Source organism: Anomalospiza imberbis, chromosome 3, assembly GCF_031753505.1.
Source record: "Anomalospiza imberbis isolate Cuckoo-Finch-1a 21T00152 chromosome 3, ASM3175350v1, whole genome shotgun sequence".
Classification (NCBI taxonomy): domain Eukaryota; kingdom Metazoa; phylum Chordata; class Aves; order Passeriformes; family Viduidae; genus Anomalospiza; species Anomalospiza imberbis.
In genome coordinates this window covers 83314950-83330259 of record NC_089683.1, presented here as the reverse complement: position 1 = coordinate 83330259, position 15310 = coordinate 83314950, and the positions used below count along the sequence as shown (strand labels likewise).

Below are 15310 nucleotides of genomic sequence, written 5' to 3'. Positions count from 1 at the left end.
TCCGGCCGGGCCGGGCCTGGCCTGGCCTGGCCTGACCAAGCGCTGCGATACCGCTCTGCTCTCCGCCGCCCTCGGCAGCGAGCGACGACCGCTGGGCTCGGCCGGGTTCGGCTCGATTCTGCTGCGCTCGGCGGGGGGCGGAGCCCCGGCAGTGGGCGGGGCGCGCAGCCGCTGGCTCGGCTTAGTGGCGAGGGCGGTGCCGCGCGTGCGCAGGACGGCTGCGCTGGGCGGTAGGGCGCGCGCGCTCCACGCGGAGGTCGGGCCTGGGACGGGACGGGACGGGACGGGACGGGACGGGACGGGACGGGACGGGACGGGACGGGACGGGACGGGACGGGACGGGACGGAACGGAACGGAACGGAACGGAACGGAACGGACGCTGGGAGTGCAGCGCAGGGTAGTGTAGCTGAGTACCGCAGCACCCAGCAGGGCCGGTACGCGGCCTTGCCCCGCCGCCGGACCGGCCTGCTCCTGGCGTGCTGGCTTTTTCCCGGGGCCAACGCCGGGCCCTCACACGGCCCGGTGGCCGAGCGGCTCGGGGCGCGGACGGCCCCTCTCAGCCCCCGGGTGCTGGGGCTGTGACGCTGCCGTACTCGCATGTAGGCCCCGGGGCAGGCCGGGGCCTCCCGGCTCCCGGCCCTGCCGCCCATGCCTTGTAGGGAGCCGCTTGCAGGTGCCCCTGGTGCTCTGTGCCCAAGCTTGGAACGCGTCCGCTCTGAGCATGCTGCTCTGGAGGGACGGAGACACGGTGTCCCCGAAGATGCGCGGCGCGAGTTCGAGTGGCACACAGGGCGGCACAGAGTGGTCACATCGCGCGAAGGCAGCTGCGTGCTGGAGCTTTTGTGTCGCTTGCACACTGTGCTCCCACTGGACTGCAGTCCGTGCCTCTGCGGTGTGGCCTGGGAGAGAGGGAAAACATTCTTCTGAAGTTCCTGCATGTTCAGAGAGTTTAATTTCTCAGAGTTCGTATGGGGCTGCACTGCTGGGGTTAGGCTTTTGTGGATATGAGTAGTCATGCAGCAAAGTTAGACCAAAATTCCTCTGTCCTGACAACTGTGGCATTTATTTGCGTGTGTCATGGGGGCTTGGGAAGTGTGGGCACTAACCTGTGCTTTCCTGGTTATTCTTCAGAAACCTCTTTTGGAGGTCCAGTGAGTAAGGGGAGGAAATTGCGGGAAAAGACTGCATGACATATTTCTTAAAAGCACGAACAACTTAATATTTGTAGTAAAAACAGGTGGGCAAGCCAGCCTTTTTCACAGCAGGACACAGATGCTCATCTGAGCTCTGTATGCTTCTCTGGTTCCAGAGCTCCAGGCTTGCCTGAGAGGGTCTTATTTGGAAGGAGACTGAGTTAAGGGAAGTTTCTGAGTGAGAAATGAGGCTTATGCCACTAAAGCTACAGGTAGCTCTGTACTGCCTTGTAATGCAAGCATGCCTTTGTCTCCATGTCATGTTTCTTTTAAGCCTGAATTCCAACAGCATTAGGTATCCTTTTCTGGTATAGCTTTATCAGGAAGACCTAGAGCAAATATGTTTTTTTGTTCTGTGAACAACTAGCCTAGGTCAGTTGTTCTGACGTTTTTTCATGGTTGAGACACAGCTACACATCTTCTCCCTTCTTGTTTGTGTTCTCCCTGCCACAGCTCCCCCCAGCGTGGTTACTGCTGTCTAGGTTGTGATTGCACCTTATTGGTCGAGGCCTGGCCACCGAGGTCGGGGCTGGGAACCAAATGGTGTGGCTTTCCACCATTGTCCTGCTCTTGAGACCTCAATACTTTTAAAACCAGTAAAGAGACATTTGAGAGGTGATAGCTGTGTAAAATGATGATAGTGCAGGCAGTTCTCTGAATTCACATGTGATTCCCAAAAGGCAGAGACAGGGGAGGGGCCTTTCTTGGCTTCACCTCAAACCCCACGAGCCCACCAGAGAGAACTTCTGTGGCTAATCCAATACCTGCCATACTGCTCATTTCCTCTGACTTCACACAGATAGTTGTCCTCTCTGTAACTTAATTTTCTGCTGGTGCACTGGGAATAACCCCTCCCTATTTTAGTACAGTGCTGTGAATATGAATATATAGGATGATTTTAGGTGTTCGGATATTAGAACAAATAAGTACTTTAGAGTTGTGACTTCTGGATACTTAAAATGTCAAAAGTAAGTTTTATTTTAAAGGTATGCAGCTCTTTTGTTATCTGCCATTCCTGATCATGGTCTGGAAAATGAGGTTAGTGTGTTTTGCTTCAAAAGTGTTAACAGATGCACCTGTAATGAATTTCTCTTGGTAACTTGGATCATTAAATATCCTGTTTAATAGCTAATCCTGTACATAAACAGATTTAAAAAATACTTAATTCCTCTTTGTGAATCCTGGTCTTTTTGTTTGTCATTGATGTAAAACCAATTATGTCTTGGTAATGAATATCTTGTGTATTTTTAACACACACAGCCCTTAATCACATTGTTTCCTTTATGAGGAGAGCTGTGAATAGATTGAGTCCCCTAGTTCACAGTCACTAGCTCACTGTAGCAGACGGTGTATAAATAGACCTGCAGTGGCAGAGTAGGGGTTTAGGCATTTGTGTTACATGTACTGTCTTGAGTTTATTTCCTGTGTTTTAATGATGGATGACAGATGCAGTTCAAACCTTTATGCTGCCTGGAGCATGTCTGTTTTGATCTTTTGAAAGAATAAAGGTGATGTTTGTCCCCACTGGCTGTGCAGATCAGGTCACTGCTATAAAAGTGAAAAATATTTTTACCTGGTTTCTTTGGCTTTGACAGCAGGCTTTGGGTAGTTGGCCTCAGCATTTGCTTTGTAACATCTGTTGGTTTTCCATGGGGCCTGTCTGTGTGGATGAGTTGGCAACAGAAAAAAGGAAAAGGAAGAGCTGAATGATTATAGAATTAGAGATCTTGGAAATATAGGGAGGAGGGGTTAGTTCCAAAACTTGTGGTTAAAAAGGAAAGTACTGCTGGATTGCCAAGTAACAGCCTCTTTAAAATTACATTTACTCTAGGATGCAAGCAGGGTAAGAATGGTGCCTTGACTGTTTTTTTAGGGTGTACACCACTGGTAAGACCTTTGTCAGAGCTGTTGCACTGCCTTCTGGAGTGCTCAGATGCAGACCTTTTCAGTGCTCCCATAGATGTATTAGTAGAGCAGATTCATGCAGACCATTCTTGTGAGGCACACCGGTGTTCTTGCTGAAATGACAAGAGATTATTTTCTTGTCCAAGTCTCCTGGTGTTTCTTTGGAGATACTGCTACCACATAAGGCTGCATTGCCAGTGGCAGAAGTCCCAGTCTTGTGTTGTGCCACATTCCATTGCAGCAGTGTTCATGTGCCTTCAGGTTGAGCTGGATCAAGAAACTGAGCTAGCTGAAAACGGCCTGATTTACCTAAGTACTAAAGCCAGCATAAGGGAGGTGATGGAAGTGTGTGCTGGGGGGACACAGGGCTTCCTTTCTTGGTGCTCTGTGCCCTGATGTTCATTTAAAGTGAGTATGTAATCCTGTCTTCCTTGTCTGGCACATGTCCTTCCTCTGTATCAGTTCCGCGAGGTGGTCTACTTGTGCATTTGCATGCATTTGATGAACATAGTGTACATGTATCTTTTGTATTTTCCAATTTTATTAGCTGAGATGAAACTTTCCAGAAATTCTCCATTCAAAAAACACTCAAGATTGCAGCAAATACAGGTTAGTTCTTTAATATCAAGGAAAACCACTGAATGTGATAGCTAGAGCGCTTGAAAATGGTGCAGTGGGTAAATAACTTCCATACATTTATAACTGGTGAAGAGTTTCTTTGTTGAGCAGTGCTGAAATGTTATGTCACTCTTTTGCATTGAATGGGGTAAGGCTGAAGGACCCTTGAAAAGAATATTTGCAGTAGCAGGTTACTGCATGCTCAAAAGAAATTCAGTGAAGTAGAAATAGGGTCATTTTAGTGAATATTTGATTAACAAATTCCTCACCCTTTTCTGAATGTTACTTTGAGCTCTTGTCTAAGGTCTGTGATAACTTTTAACAGATATGTGGAGAGGGGCAAAGTGTCTCTGTGACTGTGATTTTCATGAGATAGAGCCACTACTAGAAATTAGGGTCAGCAGGGTAGAAACAGCAAGAGATTGCTCTCATGGTTCTTTAATGCTGCTTTGGTGCAGCTGTGCATGGTGAGTGTTATACCAATAGTTGCCTTTGAGGCTTCTCATTTTAGGATAGTATCTGTTTAAATACTGCTCTTGCTTAGCATGAAAAACTTGGAAATTTATCCTGCTTGAGCAGGAGATTGGACTAGATGACCTCCAAAACCCCCTTCAAAGATAAATCCTTGGTCAGGAGTGTATTAGTGACTAAGTACCAAGCAAGTGGTGGTGTTTTGTCTGTCCAGGGTATGTTGGAGTGTGCTCCTGCCTGTATCAGTTGGGCAGTACCGATGGCAGACTTGTGGGAATTCTTAAAAATTTTGCTGTGCTTGAAAGTTACAGGGTTACTCTTGCCATACACCTGGCAGCACTGAAACCTGGTGACCTAGGGAGAGCCAAATTCAAAGGCAAACTTGGATCTTACGCATTCCCCATGCCTAAGTGCAGCTTCTTCTGAGCCTTTTGAAGGCCTCCTGATGTGAGTCAACGTGTGCTGGGAAGGAGAAGAGTGCTGGGGGCACTGGGGCTGATGGCTGTCATCAATTTGTAGCAGCTCTTCTATTTTGGCACCAGCTTGGGAGCGTTCATGTGGCAGCACCGAGTGTGGCAGAGTGAACAGCTTCTGTGCCCTTCAAAGTTTAATTGTTTAGTAGTTAGCAACTCCATAGGGGAAAACTGAGGGCAGGAGAGATGAAGTTCACAGCCACAGAGGGATCAAATTGGAACTGGGTCTGGTTGAGGAGCACCTGGAGTCAGACCCAGACTATTAGCTGTTCCTTTCTAGAAAGGAAACTGGCATGCTACAGTAGCTGAAGTTGTGATTCACTCTTTGTGAACACACTTGCACCCTTGAATGCTGTTTTTCATGCCATAGATCCATTCTTTTCCCTCCACCCTTAACCCTCCTGCTAATTGGAAGCATCCCCCTTGTTTACTCAGTTGCTAACAGGGTGCTTCATACCAAATAATCAATCATGAGAAATTTCATAGCTTGTGACACATCTTTATGTGCTGAGGAATAATTTTTAGCTAAGAAGGGATACTGAGTCATCTGAAAAAATAAACAGTCCTTGGACACTTAATGCTTTTGGAATCTTCCGCTGGTAGTTTTGTAACTTCAAACCTTCACTGCTGCCACGGGGTAGAAACAAACAGTAATTTCTCCCAGGAGCAATGAGTGAGTTCAGAATTTATGCAGTACTTTAGCACATTTTAGATGTGCTTTAAGCACATCTGGGTGTGCTGGTCCTGACGCTGCTGTCCACTTGACAGCAGGCAGAGCCTGCAGCTGTGCCTGCCTTGTCGTGAGCCCGTAGACCTCTCCTATTGCATGTCTCCATGGTAGCCTTCTCCAGCCACCAAGGCTACCATGCCTGCTAGGAAATAGAGATGGGGGTGACAGTGCTATCTGAACTCCCCAAGAAGTGTCCGTGAAAGACAACAGAGAGCCCAACTTGCTGCTGCTTTTTTGGGGTTTGTAGAGGGATCCAAAGGCTCTTTGTGAGTCTGGAGGAAGTAGGAGCATTACTACCCACCAAATTTGAGTTTCACATGAGGAGACAGCACACCCTGTGCAGCACAGGACACAGGCAGACAGTGGGCTTAAATCAAGTCAGCATATTTGAACTTTCTTAGAAATCTTAGCAGCAGGAAGGCCAGGTATTGGACCTTGATTGCCAGCAGCACTGTAAATACAACAGGACCTTGCTGTCATTAAGATTACACAGCTAGGTAAGGACATGTGGCATAAACACAGTTTTTTTGGAGTCTCATTACAGAGAGGAGACAGTGTGGGTAAGTCCTCGACTCATTTGATGGTCATTACCCCACAGAAAAGTGGCTTTTTTTTTTTTTCAAGTAAATAAATGTAAGCTTTGGCTGTTGCTGTTCTCTTCCAAACCTGCCTGTTTGACAGAGTTGGTTTGCCACCTGTGCTTTGCTCAGGTAGCACCACTCAAAACTGCTGCGGTGCACATGTCCTGTGCTTTTCATCGTGCTCTCAGGTAACACTTGCTTTGTAGAACAACTGCAAACCCTAAAACTTATACACATCCCCAAGTAAGCAAACACATTGGAGAAAAAAATAATAAGAAAGGAAGTTAAGATTTAGGCTGGACCTTGGTTGTATTAAGAGCTGTGGCATTGTCTATTTGAAGGCTCTGCGTATTTTTTTCCCCTAGAGAAGTTAACTCATCTTTATTTTAAAAATAAAAGTTTAAAAAAATGGCTTTACAATGTATTACTATAGTTTGGCCCAAAACTCATCAGAACTGTGAGAGAGAGATGAGGTCTGGATTTTTAGTGTTTGCTTTTGAAAGGAGAGAAGCAGAGCATGTGTTGGTTACTCTGCCAAGGTCACAGCAAGCTGTGTCATATGGTATTAGTTGCAGTCAGGTGGAAAGTCTTAGCTGTACCTGAGCTGGCCTGAAAGAGGCCTGGATCTAGGTCTGTGTTGTTTCCTCCCTTCACTTGGATGTGCCAGCATAACCACCTGGGTCATCACTCCCTAATGATGTTTGGGAAAGTCATGATGATCTGGGTTCAGATAAGCCTTTGTGACTGCGCATGCAAGCTGGTCCCAGTCAGTCAGACAGAATGAGGTTAGGAAACTGCCCCAGACGTAGGCAGGGAATAGATAGGGTGTGGTTCTCAGTGGGAGGTTACCCTTGTAACCCAGCTCTGCTACAGTCAGCATGGTGTACAGTGTACAGCAGCATGGAGTGAGAACTGTAAAGGTACAGGGAACTATTTTCTCTGGGCAGCCTGAACAGGGCAAGACTGGCAGTGGTGTAACTGTGGTCTCATAACAGGCTGCTTAACACCTCTGTATGCTAAGAGAGAGCATGCCCTCACCAATGGAGCTCTGACTTGTTTCTTGTCCAGCAAATTGTTTCCTGAAGCTGTGATGGCAGTCTGTAAGTTATTTGGCCTTTTGCTTGGTTTTGTAGATAACCTTGGTAGCTTTTAACAAGTAACCATGATGGCTTTTTCTGGGCATTGCAGCCTCTAAACCAGTTCACATCTGAAATTCTCAAAACCTGATTCTTACATGATTCACAGTGCATGCAGAAGGGCCCTTACCTCTGTGTCTAGGAAACTGCAGTGCAGTGATACTGAATCCAGCTTTGCAGTATATGTGTCTGAATTACATTTTCTCCTGAATTTAGGCAGGGGTTGTAGATCTGCTTGTAGTGTGCTACAGCTGCTGCTGCCAATCTGTGTCCTGTGGATTGCAGCATCTAAATAGGTGCTGAGGCCCTAGTGTGTGATTCATATAAAGGAAAGAAAGCAAACCAAATTCTGTCCATTTTCCAGAGTTAATAATTATTTTGTTTCTTATGCAGGGTGGCTACCAAATGGCTCTCTTGAATAGACGAATTGGTTTATCTTTAACCTATCTAAACAGTGCTGTGATCCAACGACAGTTCAGGTAACTTTTAAATTTTGCTTTTGTTTTCTTCAGAATGTTTCATGGTTGAAAGAGATGCTGTTAAGTTAATCAAGAATAAGATACAGCATTTTTAATTCAAAAGGGTAATAAAAAAAATCTTACAGTTGTCCTTTCATAGGTTGAAAAGTGAGCCCAGACACTCCATTTGCAGGTTCCTGGCATTCTGCATTTTCCTATGTGTATAAGGAGGCTTTTAGGCCTTTGACAGTGATACATGGGCCTGCAAGTAGAACTTGAAAGTGTCTGTTTCTCATGCAAGTGCAAAAAAAAAAAACAAAAACAGTGAGCTCCTGCTGATGCAGAGGAAATTACAGCTCAAAATTATTCAAGAGTTTATCATTTATTTGGAATAAAAATAATCTGAAAAATTACTTTCTCATACTCTAACAATGTCTATTGTATTTTTCTTTTGTTTCTTGCTCTAGGCATTTAAAGTTTTAAATTTATGGACTTAATATTTTACAATGCCTTGCACAAATATTAGACCTTAATCCCACAGTACACTGCCAGTTTGGGGAATCTCTAACTCTTTGAAGGGTCAGTGCTTCAGTTTCAAGGATGAGAATAGTCCTTTTCAGGATTGTGGTCTAGAGGGAGGATTAAGACATGCTTAGGGCTAGGTTGTGTGATAGTCCTGGGAGCTATCTCAAGGAGGTATCCAGGTCTTTCTTGCTTTCTGGCAGCTCTCAGCTCTCTGGGCTGCATGAGAGCATTGGCCAGCATACATTTAAAGGGTGTATAAGTGACAGTGACAGGGAGGTGAAGTCCAGTCCATAGAGGTCAACAGGACTTCAGAAAACTTAATGGGGACACCTTTTCTTTGTGGAGTATTCCTCCAAGACTGTGGCAGAAATCAAGAAAAAAGGGAAAGAGAAAGTTCTCCCAGTGCGGTTATTCTTATCTAGTGGTTCCTGGACAGTCACATTCATATGTATTTGCTACTGCTGTGTTATACACTTGGTCTCACTGAGGTTTTCCCTGCTCCTTCCCGTGACAACACTTCTCTTTTTCCAGCCTCCTCCCTTATACTTTCCCTGTTGTGCAGCCACAGATGGCAGGCAGAGGAGAGAGAGTGTGGTGTACTGCAGTCCCTGCCATAGGATGGGATGGGACTGGACAGGATGGCATGGCTGGTTGCAGAGATTAGTGACTTCTGAGAGAGAGAGAGGAAAGCTAAAGTAGGCCTCTACTGTGGGAAACATCTTGAAAGGCAGTGCTTGACCTCTGGAGCAGTTGGACTAATGCAGATTGACTCCACTGTCCTTCACCATGTGTAAAACTTCCTGCTTCAGTTGATGTCCATCCATACCACATTTGGTATGCATGCTTATCTTTTAGGTAGTTTTGCAAATACAGGCCTTTCCTCTTCAAGAAGGGATGATGGTCCCTATTTATTTCATGCACTTTTGAAAAACAAGATGAATGGTTAGGTTGCTTCCATATGCTGTCACTGAGTAGTTCAGCTGGCAGCAGATTGGCATTCCTGCAGCTCTGGCCAGCATGTTTCTAGTACCTCATTGCAAAGCAGTTGTTCAGCAGGAGAGAGGATCTTCCTGCTTTTCCAATGGTCTGTGTTTGGGTGTCATTTGAAGACAAGCAACAAATCAGTTGAGTTTGAGCTCACTGAATAAAAGAATAATGGTTTCTCTAAGGTAGTATGTTCCTGCTGTTCCCAAGAATATTCAGAGTTGGACCTAACAACTAGTATTGTGCAGTTGATTTATGTTGCTTCTTACTCCCACAAAACAAGCATACAGAAGAGACTGTGTCTCTCTGGATTCCTTCCACAGAGAGAAGGTGGTAATCTCTTAGATTCTAGTTGGGAATAGCTTAGGACAGCCACTGCAGGACTTCGGAGGTCTTACTGAGAACAAAATAAACTGTGAGACTCACAGATGTCAGTGAAAGGAAGGTTGATCATAAAAGTATTAGTGCTGGGTACTGTGCGGAAGATTGAAAGAGCCTGACATGAGTCTTAGCTTCTTGCAGGCTGTTTGAAACAGAAGTGAGCACATTTTTTTGCTAGTAGATTGAAGCTACATCATCTTCAGTTGCTAAAAAACCCATATACGCAAGCCACTCTTCATGCCATCTTTTAGTTGTGTTTTGGAGTAGAAAGGTCATTTTATATTTGACATTTAGTAAAGAGTGTGCAAAGCCCAAAGTAGCATCTGGCTTTCAAAGAGCACATTGAATGCAGTCAGTGTGTCACCCATATGGTATATATTCGTTGCTGGTGCCTTCTGAGTGGCTTGTGTAATGACAAGATTCTGTTCTGTGTTTGCCTTTGCTCCCCAAGGATTAGTGAGGAGATCTGTCTCTCATTCTCTCCTGTCTTTTGGTAGCATCACTGGAGCGTGTCGAGCAATACAGAAACTAACCCGCGTTCGAGTGGTGGACAACAGCACCTTGGGGAACACACCGTACCACCGACCACCAAAATGTATCCACGTGTATAACAAGACTGGAGTTGGCAAAGTTGGAGATAAGATCCTTCTGGCTATCAAAGGAGAAAAGAAGAAGGCTTTAATTGTAGGGCACAAGATGCCTGGCCCCACCATGACGCCTAGATTTGATTCCAACAATGTGGTACTCATAGAAGATAATGGAAATCCAATAGGGACTAGAATAAGAACACCAATACCCTATACACTGCGAAGAAGAGAAGGCGAGTTCTCCAAAGTATTGGCCATTGCCCGCAATTTTGTATAAATGCTAAGGGAGGTCTTCAGCACTCCTTTTATATCCTTTCATGCAGTAGCCATTCCTTGGTCCTTTTCCAGAAACTGGTGAAACATGAAAAAGCTGATGTTCATCAAGAATATCTCCTCCCTTTTAAGAATTTCAAGCAACTAATTTAAATATTGAAATAGTTTCTTTTTCTCCAAAAGAAGGTTGGTTTATTTCACAGAACACCAGCAGTACGTTTAGGAAACAGTCCTTCACCCTTATTCCTCCTGTGGTGTTATTCTGGTCTGTCATCATTAAAATGAGAACATGAAAATCCTTGTGCTGTATTGCTTATGTTCTCTTTTCCCTATTTCTGCCTTTCCCGGTTCCCCAGGAACAAGACTCAATCCCTGGCCCAGTCATACTGGGGGTCTACAAAATGGATTCACAAGTAATAGAGAGGAGAGATACGTAATGAACTATGGGTGTTTTGGGCACATTCAGTAAAAAGACTAGTTTCTGTCATTGCCTAGGATAAGTAGGAACAATTAGGATCATGAGGGCACAGTGGCCTGCGACATCTGTCAGTGGTGTGTGCTTGAACAGGGCACAGCAGAGACTGGGAAGCAGAAGTAGGAAGGGGAGCTGAAGGGGAAGCCAAAGGGTGAGCTGAGATGCAGCCTGTGCTCTCCACCTGACCAACCCCTGAAAACTGTGTTCTCAGATTAATGCAAGGGCTGGGTTCAGATTGGAAGGACCATAGAAAGAAGCTTTCTTTTGGACTGCTTCTTGGGACCATTGTTGGACATAATCTTTAGTGGGCTATTGTTGAGGTTGGCTGTTGTCCAGTTTCCTAAGCTTAGGCACAGGGATGGGCAAATACTACTCTGTTGCTTTCAGGACTGGTTGGGATCCAGGAGCCAAAGAGCTGCTTTTCTATGGAGCTGAGCAGAGAAACTTGGTGCTCATGACTGGTGAAGAGACATCAGTGCAGAGCACTCCTAGACATAGCAGTGCTGGGGAAGAGGGTGCAGGAGGTGCAGTAAGCAGCAGTTAGGCCAGTTCCTCACAGGTCAGGTGGCAGTGGTGGTTGGCTGCCCTTCTGCCTTTTCTTCCTGTTATGCTGGGAAAGCTCCTTTGGCTCTGCATTGCCTCAGTGAGAAGATCTAAAGAGTGTGGTGCTGACCTATCGCGCACTCCACTTACTCCTTGCAGAGGTATCTGCCCCATGGTTCCCACTGTGAAATCCACATTGTCCCTGGAAAAAGTGAGCCTTGGATCCCCTCCAACTCCATTACTCCAGGTAACACACAAAAGATTATACTATAGGTTTAATTTCAATATTAACCTTTAAGTAATGGCACTGTCCCACTAAGTAAAACTTCCCTGTGAATTCTGTTCGGTGGTAAAGCAGAATCATGCTGCTGGCGGCATGTTCCTTGTTTGCTGTTGTCTGGGGAACATTGGGTCTGCTGCTCCAAGTCCTCTGTGCCCCATGGGCATTGCCTTTAAGCCCTGGGCTTGCCTCCTCCATAGGTGTCTGCCCAATGGCACAGCAGCAGAGCAGATGCTCGCCTGGTTGAAGTCAGTGTTTCCAGTCAATCTGAGTGCAGTCAACTTCCAGGAGGAACTCTGTGTGCTCGGAGATGTTTATGCTGTTTTTCTAAGTGGGATAGTGAGCAAACTGTCTGGCAGTCACAGCGAAAAGTGTGACTGGCCTCCCTCCCTTGGGTGGGGTTTACTTTGGTGTCACAAGGGCATGGCACAGCCTCATGTCTCAAACATTGTCCACTGACTTTTTTTTTTTTTCATGGTTAGATTTGTTTCTGGATCATATTTGGAGTTGAAAAAGGGTATATGCTTTTATGCAATTTTAGGGAAAGTGTTTATGCCACTCAATTGCTCTGGGGTCTTGCTTTAGAAAACCTTCTGCAACTTTTGAAACTCCTCCAACCCTGATAAATACATAAACAAATACTTTTATAATTTTTTAATAAATCACAAGCCAGTTGAAAGGTCTGTCCCAGCCTTCCTGCAGACAGAAGGAGCTCAGCCTTCCTTAATGTAAATGCTTTTGAGAACAGAAGAGGAAAATACCTTCTACTAACACAGTGCTGGAGAATAGAATTTGAAGTAGCACTTGTATGGGGTATTTTGTTTCTGTGCACCGTCTGTAGGTAGAACTGAAGCAGAGTTCACCCCAGCTGAATACCTCATTCCTGCCTAGCCTGATTTATAACTTGTCTGAAGGGACACTTTACTGAGATTTTTGCTTAACAACAACTCCAGCCTCCAAGCATCAACCAGCAGGACCTGGGCGCCTGCAAGCAGTCCTTGTTTTTCTTGTCCTGACCATAGGAGCTATGAATCTCTCATGGGATGCCAGACCCTGCTGTTTGGATATTAAACATTTCACATAATATTTGCTAATAACTTTCCAGCATTTTGCTGAAGAAGAGGTCATGGGGAGAGGGCACGAGAGGAAGCGGGCAAGACAATGCAGCATACTTGAGATTAAAATGTGAAGTGATGCTTTAGTTCTAAGTAAACTGATACGTGTGGAACTAAATCCTTAATCTCAGAGCTTAATAAGCAGACATGCAGAGAGCTAAGCTAAGCATATCCCATAGTGTGTCTCCTGCAGTTTTTACCTGTCTTCCCTGATGAGGAATATAGTCTCAGCAGAAATCCCTGACCTATGTTGACAGCTATGTGCTTGGCAAATTCCAGGTGCTGCCTGTAGCAGTATCTCTCCAAGGGGAAAGGATCCGGCTTGTGGATGAGGCCATAGCCTGCTGCCACCCATCCCACTGATATGGGCCCTGCCATGGCTGCAGGATGGTGAGCCCCTGCTGCTCTGGCAGCAGAGCCTGTGCAGGCAGGGGCAGATGGCTGAGGCCTTGCCCAGGCTGATATGAGTTCTCCAGGATCTCCATCTTTTCCTTCGAGCAGACCCTGCTCAAGGATCCCCATTTCCAGGTCCCCTCTTTTGTTTCTGCACACGGGTAATACCTGCTTGCTCTCAACCTCCAGGCTGTGCTCTGCTCTGTTCCAGAGTCTTCTGAGCAGTGAGCCAGTGCTGTCTTGGGAGTAGCTACTGGGTTTCCTGGGCTCTGGCTTGGGGCATCCTTCTTTGGAATCCACTGAGGCTTAAACTTCTCCAAATGGGAGGCTATTTTTTTTTGCATCCATCCTACTAGGAAAACAGGCGTGATTTCCTCTCTGTGTAGCAATTCTTTCTGCAGGTTCTTTTCTTAAAGGATGGCTACAGGCAGGTGGAATGATTCCCTCAGAGGAGGGAAGAAAAACCAAAACGCTTCCTATCTCAGCTGCTGCCAGAAGGTCACTTTCTCCCCTGGTCCCTGTTTTTTATTCTGGCATTAACATGCTTCTATATAATAAATGAAAAAAAATTCCAGGATGACACATGCTTAGGAAGAGTTCTTTCATGTCCTGTGCAGCTTCTGGGGGAGCTGCCACCTGCTGCAAAGGGAAGGGGAAGCCAAAGGCAGAGTCCTGGAGTCTTCTTCCTCATTACAAATGTGCCCTGCTTCAGTTCCAACTGGGTCTTTGGGTTGCACAGACACTGGTCTGTGCATTTGGATATAGAATTTGCATCAGCTGAAGCTCCCAGGAGGGTGCCTATTTGCTAGTGATGGTGGGGACTTTGTGCCCAGACATTCTTTCATGGTAGTTGGGGAAGAGGTGTCTTTTTTTAGGGCATCCTGCATGGGTAGGGAGAGATGGCCTTTGGGAAGATGCTTGCCCATGAAAGACATGTGATGAGGCTGGGGTCTGGAAAAAGACAGGCAAGCACTGGGGATTTACTGGCCGTGAGAAGAGGTGTCCCTGAAAGGAAGCGGGCGAGACATATTATCGTGGAAGGATGCAGGAGGGAGCTGATGTCTTCCATCTGCTTGGAGACTGAGGCTGGGAAACAGGCGGCCCCGTCTCGTGGCCCTGTGCCAGCAGGGTGGATGGACCCCAGAGATGGGGGAGGGCAGCTGGTGACTTTAGGGGCTGGGAGGAGGGGGAGAGAGCTGAAACCTCAGCCGAACTGCGGGTGATGCAGCCGGAGACGGGACGCCTCGCTCGGCTGGCAGGGCTGCGGGCGGCGAGCTGCACATCCCCGAGCGGGAGGCTAGATGGCAATGTGGGCGTGTGCCTGGCCCGTGCCCCGCGCTCGGCGGGCCCCTGAGCCTGACTGACGACACAAAATCGCCGCACACAAAATCTCCCTTGGTCAGCACGTTCCCCGGCCGCCGGCCCGCAGCAGGGCAGCGCAGCTCCGGCCGGCCGCCGGAAGGTTCTGGGGGGACCGAGCCTGACCTGCTCCCTCGGGAAAAGACCCGGGGAGAGCCAGGGAATTCTGACTGCCTTTGAACCCTGTCTCCACGGAAGGTTGCTGGGTAACCAGGGGCGTCAAGGTCTAGGAAGACCACTGGGAAGACTGGTCTGCAAAGCATCATTCTGACTGCCGTGGGGCTGGTAGCTGGTTGGGAAGAGGAGGGACAGCAGCAGGATGCTGCTCATGGATTGCAGGGGGCTGCAAAACAGGAGTCGGGCTGGGCAGCAGAGAGGCACAGCCTGGCTCTCTTGTGAAGCCCTGAGCTGGGCCACTCTCCTGGTGCAAAACAACTCCTCAGTATGCATTGTCATTCTTGCTAGGGTCTTCCGTCTAGAGGCAGATGCCAGATCTCCTTCCCTGAGGGAAAGAGATGCTGAGCCTCAGGACTGCAGGCTGAGCAGCATTTTCCACCCAGCCAAACACAGAAGCAGTGGCAGGACCCTGCTGAGCCCTTCTGATGAGACAACGGAGGGCTGTCATTTTTTTAAGTGTCTGCATCTCATTGGATGTGGCTGTGCTGTCTACATGACCCAGGAAGAGCAAAGAGGACAGGGAAACAGCTGGACACTTGTTTATATCCTGCAGCTACTATTCAAGATAGACAAGGGCAGGGGAAGAGTGTCCATCAGGGAAACTCAATGGGCTGGACACTTGCACTGGGAAATGCAGAGGGGGTAAAGGGGG

At 47.0% G+C, this 15310-nt stretch overlaps 1 protein-coding gene across 1 annotated transcript; it reads left to right on the top strand.

Annotated features, from left to right (window-relative positions):
* Nucleotides 1-7401: 7401 nt before the first annotated feature.
* Nucleotides 7402-10614, top strand: MRPL14 (mitochondrial ribosomal protein L14). The gene is made up of 2 exons (XM_068185438.1): nucleotides 7402-7587; nucleotides 9954-10614. The coding sequence occupies exons 1-2, from the start codon at nucleotides 7496-7498 to the stop codon at nucleotides 10318-10320; spliced, it is 459 nt and encodes a 152-aa protein (XP_068041539.1). The 5' UTR covers nucleotides 7402-7495; the 3' UTR covers nucleotides 10321-10614.
* The last annotated feature ends 4696 nt before the right edge of the window (nucleotides 10615-15310 follow it).

Excerpts from the sequence above, each read along its gene's own strand:
- MRPL14 (XM_068185438.1), top strand. The coding sequence starts at position 7,496 with ATGCAGGGTGGCTACCAAATGGCTCTCTTGAATAGACGAATTGGTTTA. Across the intron at positions 7,588-9,953 it reads GTGATCCAACGACAGTTCAG|CATCACTGGAGCGTGTCGAG; the intron begins GTAACTTTTAAA and ends GTCTTTTGGTAG.